The 16,192-nt window shown below is 36.2% G+C and overlaps 1 protein-coding gene across 1 annotated transcript in view; it reads right to left on the minus strand.

The window, feature by feature from the left end:
• Positions 1-2,503: 2,503 nt before the first annotated feature.
• The window catches only part of LOC107582137 (basal cell adhesion molecule-like), a 49,878-nt gene continuing 36,189 nt past the window's right edge, over positions 2,504-16,192 (minus strand). The window contains exons 2-15 of the mRNA XM_016267868.1: positions 14,689-14,808; positions 13,964-13,996; positions 12,668-12,744; positions 12,432-12,528; positions 11,842-12,024; positions 11,612-11,733; positions 11,376-11,520; positions 7,936-8,051; positions 6,850-6,991; positions 4,724-4,848; positions 4,471-4,612; positions 3,412-3,450; positions 2,918-2,938; positions 2,504-2,574 (exon numbers count right to left, since the gene is read on the minus strand). Of these exons, the coding sequence (XP_016123354.1) occupies positions 2,504-2,574; positions 2,918-2,938; positions 3,412-3,450; positions 4,471-4,612; positions 4,724-4,848; positions 6,850-6,991; positions 7,936-8,051; positions 11,376-11,520; positions 11,612-11,733; positions 11,842-12,024; positions 12,432-12,528; positions 12,668-12,744; positions 13,964-13,996; positions 14,689-14,808 (1,433 nt within the window). The remainder of the gene's footprint in view (positions 2,575-2,917; positions 2,939-3,411; positions 3,451-4,470; positions 4,613-4,723; positions 4,849-6,849; positions 6,992-7,935; positions 8,052-11,375; positions 11,521-11,611; positions 11,734-11,841; positions 12,025-12,431; positions 12,529-12,667; positions 12,745-13,963; positions 13,997-14,688; positions 14,809-16,192) is intronic.

Here is a 16,192-nt window from a genome sequence, read left to right on the forward strand (position 1 = left end):
GGGATAGTTCACCCAAAAATGAAAATTAGCCCATTATGTACTCACCCTCAAGCCATCCTAGGCGTATATGACTTCCTTCTTTCAGATAAATCCAATCGAAGTTACAGTATATTAAAAATTGACTTTGATCTTCCAAGCTGTTTAATGGCAGTCAGCGGGTGTTGCAGTTCATCAAAACAAAAAAAGCGAAATAAAGTGCATGCATCCAAAATAAAAAGTGCCTCACACGGCTCCGGGGGGTGAACAAAGGCCTCCTGTTGCGAATCGATGCGTTTTTATAAGAAAAATATCCATATTCAAAACGTAATAATCACTTTAATCTAGCTTGCGCCAACAGTTGTTCACGGAAGCAGCTCCGGGAGGATGACGTAAGATGTCGGCGTTGCGCATGCGCCAGTGAGTCTTGTGAAAACCAACATTTGTTTACAGGTGCAAAGGAAGCAAAGTTTCCTTACTTTAAACAAAAAGAAAACCAGTCTCCTCTTGGCTTATATTGAAATCCTCCGACATTCTTCTCTACAAATCCTCATTTTGTACTTCTAATTCGTGACCGTTGTTTTGATCTCTCCCCTGCACTTCCTCGTTCATCACTTCTGAGCGACGCATACGCAACACAGACGTCCTACGTCATCCGCCCACAGCTGCTTCCGTGTACAACAGTGAGCGCAAGCTAGATTAAATTGATTATTATGTTTTAAATATGGTTATTTTTCTTCTTTTGGACTGATGAACTGCAACACCCGCTGATTGTCATTAAACAGCTTGGAAGATCAAAGACAGTTTTTAATATAACTCCGACTGGATTCGTCTGAAAGAAGAAAGTCATATACACCTAGGATGCCTTGAGGGTGAAGAATTCATGGGCTAAGTTTCATTTTTGGGTGAACTAACCCTTTAAGTAAGAGATATGGGTGTCATGCCATAACAGTTTTAATATGACTGACTTTATATTTCATGTGAATTTAACATTGAAAGTTAATGTGAATAAAAACATTGTAAGTTAGGCTACTTATCATAACACTTTCATTGTACAGAAAGAGAGCAAAGAACATTTACATGATCAAAGAACATTTTCACTGTTCTCAAAAAGCACTCTCAAAAACTCCCATTAAAATCACTAAAGCCATTTACACTGTGAAATTAATATCTTACTTATTTATACACACATCTGCACTTTGTTGTTTCTAACGAGAGAATTCGCCAGAAAGAGGTATTCTGTCAACAAGCGAGTGAACAAAACACCGGCATTTTAGCGATGACTCATCGGAACACCTCTGATTGGCCATTGCATTCATAAGCTCAACAGCATCGTGTGTGATTAGTTATAATGCGCAGTGCTTTAAAAACACGTCTGTCTCTGGCTCAGCGCCAGCCAGCGAAATGCAGATTTGAATTTAACAGCTGATGATATGACACGCTGAACGATTTAATCACGCTGGTGTGATTGTATCAAATATACAAAATATTATTCGGCAATTTTTTTGTCTTTTGGAAGCTGCATTCAAAATCCACTTGGCTCAAAAATCTGAGGGGGCACGTGACCCCTCACTTTGAATGGGCATGACGCCTCTGCTCTCAACTACACACAAATATAAATAAAAAATGATAATGTAATATCCAAGCCAAGCCCTCTCCCACCCTCTATCCATCTCATTTCTCATCTGTCCTCTCTTTACCCTCATCCAATTGTACCTAACCTGCTAATTAGAGAGTCTAGAATCACTGTTTTGTTGGTACAGAGAAACGCTGTATCTATACTGTATAAATGTCTGTGGCCATATTCAGAAATTGAGTAAATGTTTGAAAAACTGTCCCTAGGTGTTGCTCTGACACACAGAGGACTCGACTCAAAGAACAGCAGATTGTGAATCTGTTATTTGAAGCAAATAACAAGGCTCACAGCTTTGTTTAACAGTAGGGCCTGGGGAAAATTACAGGGTTTTCCAGCAACATAGTGATTCTAGAATGTTCCAGCTGTGCCACCTGAACAACAGTGTGCTTTTACTAAGAAAGATACAAAATACATAAATGCAAAACACAGAAACCTGTAATGTCATATACAAGCTTAAAGAAATAATTTTTACACAGCATGTTTACTCATATTTTTGGTTTAAAAAAAACAAACTAAATTAAAGCGACAATGAATAACAGTATAGATAAATAACAAAAACTATCACTCTGTCACAACAGTGGAAAACATCTGGCCTTGGCCCTCAACTTTTACCATGTTTTCTTGTTTTTCTCAGAATTTAAAGCGATAGTTCACATAAAAATGAAAATGATGTCAAAATGTACTGTGTTTTACATTGAAAATCCGTGGGATCCAGTTTGATTTTGGATCCATTGACTTTCATTATGTACAAAAACAGTTTGAAATGTCTTCTTTTGTGTTCCACAGAAGAAAGAAAGTCATCTAGGTTTAAAACGATAACGAGGACGAGTAAATGATGACAGAATTTGTTTTTGTGTGAGTAATGACTTTAAAGTATAAAGTCTTAGGGTTTCACAAAACTAACAGAACGCACACCACCACGGCAATCACGACCGCGCTCGAACCTCCCTGCTGTTTCTCCGCTGAGAAGATCGAATGAGAAGAGAGTTGGTGAGAAGTGGAAGGTTAATGGCGAGTGTGAAGAAATGATGAGTTTGTGTGGGACAAGAAGAGAAAATGGAACACAGAGGGAGAACGAGCGTGTTGAGGAGGGTGGGGAGGAAGTAAACAAAAACAATAAGCAATTGTTCTTTTGTCGACATTAAATGTGAGACCCAAGAAATCAGGGATAAATAAGGTCACAGTTTGAGAAATTATATACAAACATAGACGCAATTTCAAATCTGTAGACGTAGACACACACACACACACACACACACACTTATTCTCACGCAAAGACAGAAAAGCAGCAGGGGTTATACAGACCTGTTTTGAACACAGGGTTTCCTTTGAGCAGCATTATGGGAAAGAGAAAGTTGAGTCCGATTGAACAGCGCACAGGAAAAAACACTTTACCATTAACCCACATACACACACAACGAGGCCCATCACCAAGATGAAGACAAACACACACACGCTAAAGTGACCGCACAAGCACTTGACAGCACGCTCAAGGATGAAAGGAAAGAACAGCGGTATTAAGAGTCAGACACATAGAGCAAGGAAAGAGAGGAAAGTAAAATAGAACAGAATCCTTTATTGTCCCAAATGAGGGTAAAGTTAAAGGTGTAGCATCAACAAAATAGAGGACGGACATCATACAAAGATCACATACATAATACAATATACAATATACACAGTGTTTGGTAACAGTACATAATATACAGTGTAAAGGGTTGGAAAGCTAGATCACAGAGTATATACAAGAAAGAGTCCTGAGAGGGAGAGGAGGAGCAGAGAGAGCTGGGACAAGTGTCTACCTCGGTTAGCAGCATTGAAATCTGATGCTTTGTCTGGATCTGCACAGAGGAAATAAAAGAACAATGATTAGTGAGCGGATAACATTTTGAGTGTAAATCTGTGTCTGTGGAGATATGTTGAGTAAATCTGAGTAAATACACTATGTTCAAAAGTTTGGGGGCAGGTAGATTTTTATGTATTTATTTTTAAGAAATGTATTCTTTTATTCAGCAATAAGCATTAAATTGACTACAAAAACTTTCTATTTCAAATAAATGCTGTTCTCTTTAAATTTATATTCATAAGAAATACTGAAAAAAGGTTTCCACAAAAATCTTAATATTAACCTCTTTTTCCAACCATTTTCAACACTGATAATAAAAAAATTCTTGAGCATTTCTGAAGGATCATGTGACACTGAAGACTGGAGAAATGGATGATGAAAATTCAGCTTTACCATCGTAGGAATAAATTACATTTTAAAGTATATTAAAATAGAATTCACTTATTATAATGCAGCATACAGCTATTGCACACTGCATGAGATATGGTACCCCACAATCCACTGTGCACTTGACCATTAGTTTTCAGTGAATTAAATTAACTGGAAGCAATATCCATGATTTTTTAAATCTTCTCAACTTACTATTGCCAAAATTCAGACATTTTTATACAAAGATATTTGGTTGCTACTGGCTGAATAAACCATGCAACGTAATGAGGTCATGTGACAATGTACACTCTAAAAAATGCTGGGTTAAATATAACCCAGCATTTTTTAGAGTGTACAGAAGCACTGTCTGAAATGTATATCCCTGCATTCTGCATACCTATTTACATACAGTTCTGAAAAAAAGAAAGAAAGCTGTATACATTATATATGCTGGGGTGCTTTTTGTGCACACCTTGCTGCTGGTTTATATGTACCAAACTACAAAACTGCAAGTTAACCCAACGTTTTCTGCCCGATATTTACCCAGCGCTGGGTTGCCAGTGGGATAATTTTAACCAAGTAATTTTTAGAGTGTAGTATTCCAGTCCCAACATAGCCTTAGTCTGTAAGAATAGGATGCACTAACCTGATTTGATGGACACTTTGAAGTTCTTGCTGCCTCTTCCATGCTTGTTGTATGCTTCACAAATCACACCATCCTTCAGAACCGCAGCCGAAGCCTCAAGAGTGACCGTGCTGATCACCTTATTCCCCACTACTGTCACTGACTACACACAGACAAACACACAGATGAATATCATTACAAAAATATGATAAATAGAATTTTCTGATGTAAAGATCAAGTTCAAACCTAATTTATTTGAAGCACATACACACACCTCTTTGCCAGAAGGTGTCCAGGTGAACTGTGGAGCAGGATAACCAAGAGCAGAGCAGTTGAGAGTGACCATCCCTCCTTCCTTATCAACAAAACCATTCACTGAAGCATCAATCTCAGGTTTACCTTCAAAATGAAAGCATATGTTTATTATTAGTGCCCCATCTTTGGGTTTATTTGCTTTAAACATTTCTTTGAGTTGTAAATTCCTTGATATCTTTGTAAGCCCATGATGGGAACGTTACATTAAACCAATGAACCGATCTTAACAGGTCTGACATCTGCCTTGTTCTGAGGATTCAGTCAATGGCTTTAAAACATCATATTCTTATGACACCATATTCCATGTGCTCAGTACAATTTATGAACCATATTATAAATGCTTCACCATCCTTTTTTGGAAACCAGGAAAAGGTGTGAACTACACCCACGAATGCTATAAATGCCTTGAAGGCATATAGAACAAAACCAGGAAATCAGCTGCAGAATGAAAGCTTTTCCGATGGCATAGAAAAGATACATGAGACCTTGCCTAGTGTTACAGTATATGTCTCATACTGCAGGGTGACAGTATGACAGACAAAGTGTTTAACAGCTTATGTTAGAGTTTTATTATAGGAATTAGTTCAACAGTAACTTCTCACATTGTTAGTGGCCTTGGACATATATCTTCCTTTGGCATTTCAGCAAGTTGCCTTCAACCAAATGAAACATGATATTTGGAAAAAGGACCATTTTGTTTCCTTTTGATGTAGTTTCTTATTATAAAACATCTCTACTGGCTTTCATGCTTCAATGCTACAACATCCCATAGTAGCTAGCTAAGCTACTATAGCTTAGACTCACTACAACTCTTTACTCATTCAGAATAGCTGAACGTACATGAGTGGCTTAATTAAAGTCTGGGACTTTTTTTGTTTTTTTGTATTTTTTTTACACCCTGAGTTAGGGGTGTATAAATTAAATATGCATGGTGGAAGCAAATTGTTATGGATCATAATAAGCTGTAAATGTGAATGTTGACAGTACCATTTAGTTTGTAAGCATTTTGTTTATTGCCAGGTTTATTGCCTCATTTAGCTGGTTTATGAGCAGACTAACATTTCCCATCATCCTTCATGACAGCACAAGAATGATAAAACATGTTATGCTAAAACACATTAGGTTTGCAAAGAATGCAAACCTAATGTGCATTCTTTACTCTTCATTACGGTGCATTAGTGCTAAAATGCTTCCTGACTTTCTCGGGAATTAAAAAAAGAGCGATAAATACGAAACTGAAAAAAATTACTCTCAAATCACTTGAGTGCACATCATATCATAATTATCATCTGTTCTCATTTCCATGGCAACAGAGACTTCAGGATTATAGATGACTTATGACCTCTAAAGAAACATACACACTACTGTTCAAATGTTTGGGGTCAGCATTATTCATTTAAGAAATTAATACTTTTATTCAGTAAAGATGCATTAAATAAATGCATCACGCACCAAATCAGCTTATTAGAATGATTTCTGAAGGATCACGTGACACTGAAAACTGGAGTAATCGCTGCTTAAAATTCAACTTTGCTGTCACTGGATAAAAATTACATTAAAATAGAAAAGTTATTTTAATTTTCAATAATATTTTATAATATTGTGTTTTACTGTGTTTTGAATAAGATAAATGCAGCCTTGGTGAGCATAAGAGACTTTTTAAAAAATCGTACCAACCCCAAACATTTGAACAGTAGTGTAACAGCAGCGTTTGACAATCTAAGAGCTCAACCTAAGAGGTTTGACATTAAAAGTTTTTAATGTTGTTTCATATCACATTATTTTTATATGGAGATTTTGAATTGCATTTTTACTTAAAATTCTGCTTGATTGGTTACTTTGAGCATAAAAATAATATTTTAAGAACAAACACGCTTTACTGAGACTACCACCTGTATCTAAACATAATATCCACACTACGGAAACCAGCTGGTATAACAACAGACGTCGACAGTTTGTTGACAGCCCATAGTTTAGTTCTACCTCCTGAATGCATGCTGCCTTGATACTGATGACAGCTTGTATTGACACTTTGCACTGATAAACCACTATAAAACTGTGTTTGTCTATGTATGCACTTAGTACCTGTGATGGTAAGGGTGACATTGGCTTGTTTTTGGAGACCTGGCACTGAAGGTACTGCTCCGACACATAAATACACACCAGCGTTAGCCAGAGTCACTGACTCAAGAGTCAACACACCCGTCTGTGACAGCACCTTTGAGTCCTATGGTATACAGTGAGATCAAATGAGATGCTGAGTCGATGAGATCTAGTACAACACATTAGCCAAAAAACAAGATGTACAGCCATATAAAACTTAAAAGTATAGTTTACCCAATAATGAAAATTCTGTCATCATTTACTCCCACTTGTGTCATTCCAAACCCATTATACTTCGGTTCACCTTCGAAACACAAATTAAGATATTTTCTATGAAATCTGAGAGGTATCTGTGCCTCCATTGAAAGTCCAGGCAACCAAAAAGTTGAAGTCATTGTAGCAGTTTAAATTGCTTTGTATGATGAACAGATGTAATTTAGGCTTTTATTTACATCTAAACAATGATCGACACACATACATGGAGCATGTCACATATGGTAAACATGAAAACTCACACACAAATGTATGTGTGATCCACAAAAACCAATGAGGTTTGTTTGTTAGTGCATGATGCACAACACACAATCTTTCGTGTTTACTATTTGTGACATGCTTTATGTATGTGTTTATATGTGAACAGAAGTCTAAATTAAATCTGTTCATCATATTAAGTAATCATATCTCATCACAAGTCTAAACCACTTAATTCATTTGGATTCATTTTACAAAGACTTTATGGCTTTATTGGACATTGGTTACTTGGACTTTCAAAATCTCTCAGGATTCATTAAAAATGTCTTAATTTGTGTTTCAAAGATTAACCTAAATCGTATAGGTTTGGATTGACAAGAAAGTGAGTAAATAATGACAGAATATTCTGTTTTTGGAGAACTATCTGCCAAAATGACAAAAAAAACAAAACAAACAAACTGAAAACTCCAAAGGCAGACACAGCGTAGCACCATTAGAACTAAAAGAACATTATTCAGGAAAAAAAAAACATCAGAGAGAAACATCACAACAGAGAAAATAGTGAGGAAAAATTGGCTTGTTGAAATTGATACGTGCCTTTTTCCACTGCAGGGTGTATTCATCAGAGGACTTGGTCTTACACTGAAGCTCCACAGTATCTCCTTTAGCAGCAAGCAATGGGCCTTCTGGAGTCACTGTCACAGGGTCAAGATCTGACAGAGCGACAAAAGAATGAATATAGCTAAGAGGTGCTGGAAAAATCAATTGAACCTGGACTTAATAACTGATTCTTCACTAAGCCCCACCCTAAAACTTTACTGACCAATCCTAACTTAACTGTCTGTTGCCCTAAGTTAAAAAGTAATGTTACTAGCTTAACAATTTAATTTACATATTGACTGAGGTCACTGTAGTGTTGGAAGTAAGTAAAGAGTTTACAGTACTAGAGTGAATGTGCTACAGAAACATTAGGAACAGTTGTTCACTTCTAATTGCTTTCAAATGATAGTCTTCTCTTTTCAGTTGATGATGAGAAGCAGTGGTGGTATTGTTAACTTAAACTAAAGCTATTAAAAATCATTTTCGAAATGAAGCTAAAATAAAATATAAATACTAGATAAAAAATGTAAACTAAAATTTGAAATGTTGCCTTGGTGAAGTGAAATAAAATAAGTTTAAGTGCTAAAATTACAAAACTGAAATAAAAATAAATTAGCTAAACAGACATATATAAAAAATTAAATTACAAAATTTCTAAAACTTATACTAAAATTAAAAGTAGAACTAAAAATATATAAAAAATACAATCTAATTTAAAATATTAATAAATACTATAATAGTATATAAATAATACAAAAAGTATTCGATTTTTGCCCTTGCCACAGTATTTAATCACGTTGTTCAAGCAAATCTCTTTTTCATTCCAGTGCGATGGTCTGTAAAGCTTGTCTAAATTAGCACTGGTGATGAAGGAGTGCAGAGGTTAACAAAGGATCAGTTATGTGTAATTTAATAACTCATTCGGTTTATTGTATTTATTATAATGTCTGGGATTGATACTTACAGTGCACATTTAAGCTTAGAGTTTCGATAAGTTCCACACCATCCAAGGCGTCAAAGTCCAGAGCTTCACACTTATAGATCCCAGCATCCTTTCGAGTGACACTCTTCACTTTTAACGTTCCTTTCGATCCTTGCAGTACTTCATCCTTACGAGTGAGTAAGTAAATATGAGTGAAAATAATATGGACAAACCACTACTAGATTATTTGGTTGTGATTTGGCATAGATGTCTTTCACCTCTTTGCAAAATTCAAACTCTGGCTGAGGGTTTCCATCAGTCTCACACTCCATCAGCACATCATCCCCCTCTTTGACTGGCCCTTGATTCTTCAGTTTGAAAAACACATTTTCTGTTGAATCTGATTGGAGGAGAGCACAGGATGAGGAGTTTGAGGTAAATGAGCGTACAGTTGACACACGCAGCAAGGGTTACAGTTTAATTGTGAGTGTGTGCACGTCGGACTCACAGAGCAACGAGAGGTTGAATTTATCGGAGCTCTCCTGTTTGATCTGGTTGTTTGGCATGCTGTACTCCACCGTGCAGTGGAAGACTGATTTAGCATCATCTTTAACCGGCTGCATGAACAGCGTGCTGGTCATGGTGTACAGGCCCGAGGCTTCCTTCACCACACTAGGTATCATATACGTTTCTGAGAAAGAGTGAGACATTAGAGAGAGAGAGATTAACTTTACTTTAAGATGTCTAAAATTCTGTGAGGGGTACTGGAATACTACTATGCTAATTAAAAAAAAATACATTATACAGTATATCTATTCTGAAAGGTATTTAATAAAGTTGAATCACTTCAGTATTTTGGGGGACTTTCATATTATATTTCAACATATTTTTTGGTTACAATGTAAATATTTTCACTGTCAATTTTTATCAATTTAATGCACCTTTGCTAAAAATATATATTTTTTAAATTATAATAAATGTGTATATATACTAAATCCCCATTTTTTTGGTCTTCTCAGACATCAATGAGCGGGAAAGGGATTTTAAAGGCATAGAACAATTTACAATTCTGAGCACTTTTCTGATTTTTCGACTTACTTTCCTTTTGGTCCTTTAATTCGGGCAGAGGGGTGGCATCTTTAAACCAGATAATACGAGGCTGAGGGAAAGCGTTCCTGCTGATGCACTTGGCCACCTAAACAAACATACCATACAGAAATGTGACAAGATTTCAGACAAACTTCTTTAAGTCATTGTAACCTTACACAAAATAAATTTACATTTAAAGGCTCACAGTGATCATAAACAGCTATAAACATCTACGTGAGACTCACTTCAGAGGAGGTTGAAGTGTCATGACTGACAGTGATAGCCTGATTATTTCCTGTGATCATTGGCTTCTCCGGAGCAACTGTGATAGGAAAAGAGAAGTTCATTAATAATTTAAATCGAGCCAGAGATGTTTCCTAAAAATATTGCATGCATACACCCACTGCAATTGGCAATATAAATATGAACACATGAGGGGGAATTCACTGAAAGAATTATGACAGTGGATAACTGGCTCTTTTAAATCACTTGACTGCACCACACTGAATTTATACCCAGGATGCTTAGTTATAATGCTCCTCTTCATCATTTAATCATTATATTATGAATAACTGCTGCCACGATCGATAGAAATATACACAGAAAGTTCTATTAAATAAAATCCAGTTTACCACCTGCTGTCTGTAGGCGGTAATAGCGTAACGTTAAATGTGCCAGGCAAATTGTGCTGAATTTAGTGAATAAGGCACAATATAATGAGCCTAATTTGCATGCAAAGTTGTGTTTGTGCTGAAAAGAATGCCATTCACTCAATTTAAATGTTAAGGCTAAAACTGGATTGCAGATAGTGAATAAGAATCAAGTTTTTGCACTGAAATACTGTGTGCAAAAATTTAGTTTAGTGAATTTGCCCCTAAATTTGCAAATGGAAACATAAAAATTAGCTAAATATATATAAAAAGCAAACATTAAGATGCATTAACACTATGACACTACCAATTCTCTTTTCAAATCGAGCTGCAACCTCTCCCCCACCCACCAATTCCCACGCAAGGTCACTGTATCACTGCTCCCAGCTGTCATCTGGTACAAAAATAAACTGAATCATTTTTAATAACATTAGCAGTCATGCCATTCTTCCTAGAGCGCTTTAGTTTCTCAGTCTCTCTAAAATTAAAAGTAGAACTAAAAATATATAAAAAATACAATCTAATTTAAAATATTAATAAATACTATAATAGTATATAAATAATACAAAAAGTATTCGATTTTTGCCCTTGCCACAGTATTTAATCACGTTGTTCAAGCAAATCTCTTTTTCATTCCAGTGCGATGGTCTGTAAAGCTTGTCTAAATTAGCACTGGTGATGAAGGAGTGCAGAGGTTAACAAAGGATCAGTTATGTGTAATTTAATAACTCATTCGGTTTATTGTATTTATTATAATGTCTGGGATTGATACTTACAGTGCACATTTAAGCTTAGAGTTTCGATAAGTTCCACACCATCCAAGGCGTCAAAGTCCAGAGCTTCACACTTATAGATCCCAGCATCCTTTCGAGTGACACTCTTCACTTTTAACGTTCCTTTCGATCCTTGCAGTACTTCATCCTTACGAGTGAGTAAGTAAATATGAGTGAAAATAATATGGACAAACCACTACTAGATTATTTGGTTGTGATTTGGCATAGATGTCTTTCACCTCTTTGCAAAATTCAAACTCTGGCTGAGGGTTTCCATCAGTCTCACACTCCATCAGCACATCATCCCCCTCTTTGACTGGCCCTTGATTCTTCAGTTTGAAAAACACATTTTCTGTTGAATCTGATTGGAGGAGAGCACAGGATGAGGAGTTTGAGGTAAATGAGCGTACAGTTGACACACGCAGCAAGGGTTACAGTTTAATTGTGAGTGTGTGCACGTCGGACTCACAGAGCAACGAGAGGTTGAATTTATCGGAGCTCTCCTGTTTGATCTGGTTGTTTGGCATGCTGTACTCCACCGTGCAGTGGAAGACTGATTTAGCATCATCTTTAACCGGCTGCATGAACAGCGTGCTGGTCATGGTGTACAGGCCCGAGGCTTCCTTCACCACACTAGGTATCATATAAGTTTCTGAGAAAGAGTGAGACATTAGAGAGAGAGAGATTAACTTTACTTTAAGATGTCTAAAATTCTGTGAGGGGTACTGGAATACTACTATGCTAATTAAAAAAAAATACATTATACAGTATATCTATTCTGAAAGGTATTTAATAAAGTTGAATCACTTCAGTATTTTGGGGGACTTTCATATTATATTTCAACATATTTTTTGGTTACAATGTAAATATTTTCACTGTCAATTTTTATCAATTTAATGCACCTTTGCTAAAAATATATATTTTTTAAATTATAATAAATGTGTATATATACTAAATCCCCATTTTTTTGGTCTTCTCAGACATCAATGAGCGGGAAAGGGATTTTAAAGGCATAGAACAATTTACAATTCTGAGCACTTTTCTGATTTTTCGACTTACTTTCCTTTTGGTCCTTTAATTCGGGCAGAGGGGTGGCATCTTTAAACCAGATAATACGAGGCTGAGGGAAAGCGTTCCTGCTGATGCACTTGGCCACCTAAACAAACATACCATACAGAAATGTGACAAGATTTCAGACAAACTTCTTTAAGTCATTGTAACCTTACACAAAATAAATTTACATTTAAAGGCTCACAGTGATCATAAACAGCTATAAACATCTACGTGAGACTCACTTCAGAGGAGGTTGAAGTGTCATGACTGACAGTGATAGCCTGATTATTTCCTGTGATCATTGGCTTCTCCGGAGCAACTGTGATAGGAAAAGAGAAGTTCATTAATAATTTAAATCGAGCCAGAGATGTTTCCTAAAAATATTGCATGCATACACCCACTGCAATTGGCAATATAAATATGAACACATGAGGGGGAATTCACTGAAAGAATTATGACAGTGGATAACTGGCTCTTTTAAATCACTTGACTGCACCACACTGAATTTATACCCAGGATGCTTAGTTATAATGCTCCTCTTCATCATTTAATCATTATATTATGAATAACTGCTGCCACGATCGATAGAAATATACACAGAAAGTTCTATTAAATAAAATCCAGTTTACCACCTGCTGTCTGTAGGCGGTAATAGCGTAACGTTAAATGTGCCAGGCAAATTGTGCTGAATTTAGTGAATAAGGCACAATATAATGAGCCTAATTTGCATGCAAAGTTGTGTTTGTGCTGAAAAGAATGCCATTCACTCAATTTAAATGTTAAGGCTAAAACTGGATTGCAGATAGTGAATAAGAATCAAGTTTTTGCACTGAAATACTGTGTGCAAAAATTTAGTTTAGTGAATTTGCCCCTAAATTTGCAAATGGAAACATAAAAATTAGCTAAATATATATAAAAAGCAAACATTAAGATGCATTAACACTATGACACTACCAATTCTCTTTTCAAATCGAGCTGCAACCTCTCCCCCACCCACCAATTCCCACGCAAGGTCACTGTATCACTGCTCCCAGCTGTCATCTGGTACAAAAATAAACTGAATCATTTTTAATAACATTAGCAGTCATGCCATTCTTCCTAGAGCGCTTTAGTTTCTCAGTCTCTCTTCTTCGCGCATGATCTTTCAGTCACCAAAGCATCTCTCATCGTCTTAATCTATATCAAAATATGTTTAAAAGACACTTTAAAAGCAGCAGAGAACATGTGTTTGCATGGAGATGGATGTCTCTTTCTCTCTCTACATAAGGACATGTCCCTCTGGTGTAGCCATTAGCCATGAAGCAGGCAGCAGCATTTGTCTCCAGGGAGGAGATGCCATTGTTTTCCAGTCCCATTGATCTCATTCACAATTATTACATCCATTACTGCCTCTCTCGCTCCATGCAGTCTGGAGTGGAAAATGAACAAAAAGCCGTTCTGCTGTTTTCTCTGGTCTGTATACACGCACACTCTATCCCACCGAGCCTACGCACTCCTACGCACAAACAGTTGTCTAGTTTTTCATAAATTGTCCTCACCAGTGACCCCATCACACTCAGCTGGGGGAGGGTCTCATAGACATGCAAAACAAAAATAAAAAATCTATCAACTGTGATAAAAAATATTCTATAAATCATGATCATTTAAATACACCATGTATTACACCGTGTCTGTAATATATAATATACATACAGTATTACACCACCTTTTAGAGTAAACATATATGTGTGTAGAAATATATACACCACATGCACACAAGTACACTAAGGCTGCATTTATCTGATAAAAAAATTACTGGAAAACAAAACAAAATACTTATTAGGAAATGTTTTTACTGTGAATTTCACAGCTGTCTGCAGATTCCCAGTTACAGGGAAGTTACAGTCACAAGTCTAAACCACTTAATTCATTTGGATTCATTTTACAAAGACTTTATGGCTTTATTGGACATTGGTTACTTGGACTTTCAAAATCTCTCAGGATTCATTAAAAATGTCTTAATTTGTGTTTCAAAGATTAACCTAAATCGTATAGGTTTGGATTGACAAGAAAGTGAGTAAATAATGACAGAATATTCTGTTTTTGGAGAACTATCTGCCAAAATGACAAAAAAAACAAAACAAACAAACTGAAAACTCCAAAGGCAGACACAGCGTAGCACCATTAGAACTAAAAGAACATTATTCAGGAAAAAAAAAACATCAGAGAGAAACATCACAACAGAGAAAATAGTGAGGAAAAATTGGCTTGTTGAAATTGATACGTGCCTTTTTCCACTGCAGGGTGTATTCATCAGAGGACTTGGTCTTACACTGAAGCTCCACAGTATCTCCTTTAGCAGCAAGCAATGGGCCTTCTGGAGTCACTGCCACAGGGTCAAGATCTGACAGAGCGACAAAAGAATGAATATAGCTAAGAGGTGCTGGAAAAAAAAAAAATTACATATGTGATAGCAATGATGGCAATTTTACTGGATAATTGGACTTGGTTTTGGCGGGAATGATCGAGGGCTGGATAGGCGGCTAGATAACACTCATAATAATTTGTCAGACGGTTCTTCACCGCAGCAGCCTCAGAGTTACACACAGTGAGAAATGATCCACATGCTGTGAGTCTGAAACAGCCATTGTGTTCCTGGTGCCTCCAAACATGAAGCCCAGCTGCACAGGACCAGGTGTAAGAAAGAGCAAGAAAAAAGACTGTCGATAACCCTTTGCTCTCACAAAATCGGGTAGTAGGAGCGTGTTAGGGAGTCCACAGTGAAACTTGGCGATATATTTCATAATTCAATATATTTCCAATGATTTTGAAGGCAATATAAAATGAAGAAACATTATGAACATTTAATAGAGTTTAATGCATCTTTAATTTCTCAATCAAGTTAAAACACTTTTTTCCCCCTGCGGATTGCAATATATATGGCAGTTAAAGATACTTTGTCTATAAATGTTCAAAAGAAGAAAAAACTTTGTTAAAAAGAAGTTTTGTTGTATCACTTTTGATCAATTTGATGCATCCATGCTGAAAAAGGGGAAAAAAATCTTACTGAGTCCAAACGTTTGAATAGTAGTGTAGATGAGCACATATAAAGGAAAATTATTAAATATCATTTTTCTTTGTATTCATTTAGTATGTATGAATAAATAAATAAATCACTGTGTGAAAAACATGCCTTGATTATTTATCTAGATTTTTCTTTTCATGTAGTTAACAATTTAAATCTTTTTAGTGGAAATAAATGCTTCCTCTGATTGAAAAACAAACACCTATAAATATTAAATATCAAAGCTAAAAGGTAAAAAAAATGGTGTGGCACATTTTTTGAGCGACCCACCAAAATAACTTACACTAAGTTATTTAGGTTTTTCAAAACACTTCCCATCTCAGACTACGTTTTGGTGTGTAATCTAGAATGAAACCCAGATTAAAAGTCATTTTGTGTGTGTGTGTGCGTGTGTGTGTGTGTGTACCTGGTATTTATCACGTTATGGGGACCAAATGTCCCCACAAGGATAGTAATACTAGTAAATTTTGACCTTGTGGGGACATTTTTGAGGTCCCCATGAGGAAACAAGCGTATAAATCATACAGAATGAGTTTTTTTGAGAAAAAGTTTCCTGTAAGGGGTAGGTTTAGGGGTAGGGTTGGTGTAGGGCAATAGCACATACAGTTTGTACAGTATAAAAACATTACACCTATGGAATGTCCCCATAAAACATGAAAACACAACACGTGTGTGTGTGTGTGTGTGTGTGTGTGTGTGTGTG

The sequence above is a fragment of the Sinocyclocheilus grahami genome, unplaced genomic scaffold (genome assembly GCF_001515645.1).
Source record: "Sinocyclocheilus grahami isolate Dianchi unplaced genomic scaffold, SAMN03320097.WGS_v1.1 scaffold40.1, whole genome shotgun sequence".
In the NCBI taxonomy this organism is placed as follows: Eukaryota; Metazoa; Chordata; class Actinopteri; order Cypriniformes; family Cyprinidae; genus Sinocyclocheilus; species Sinocyclocheilus grahami.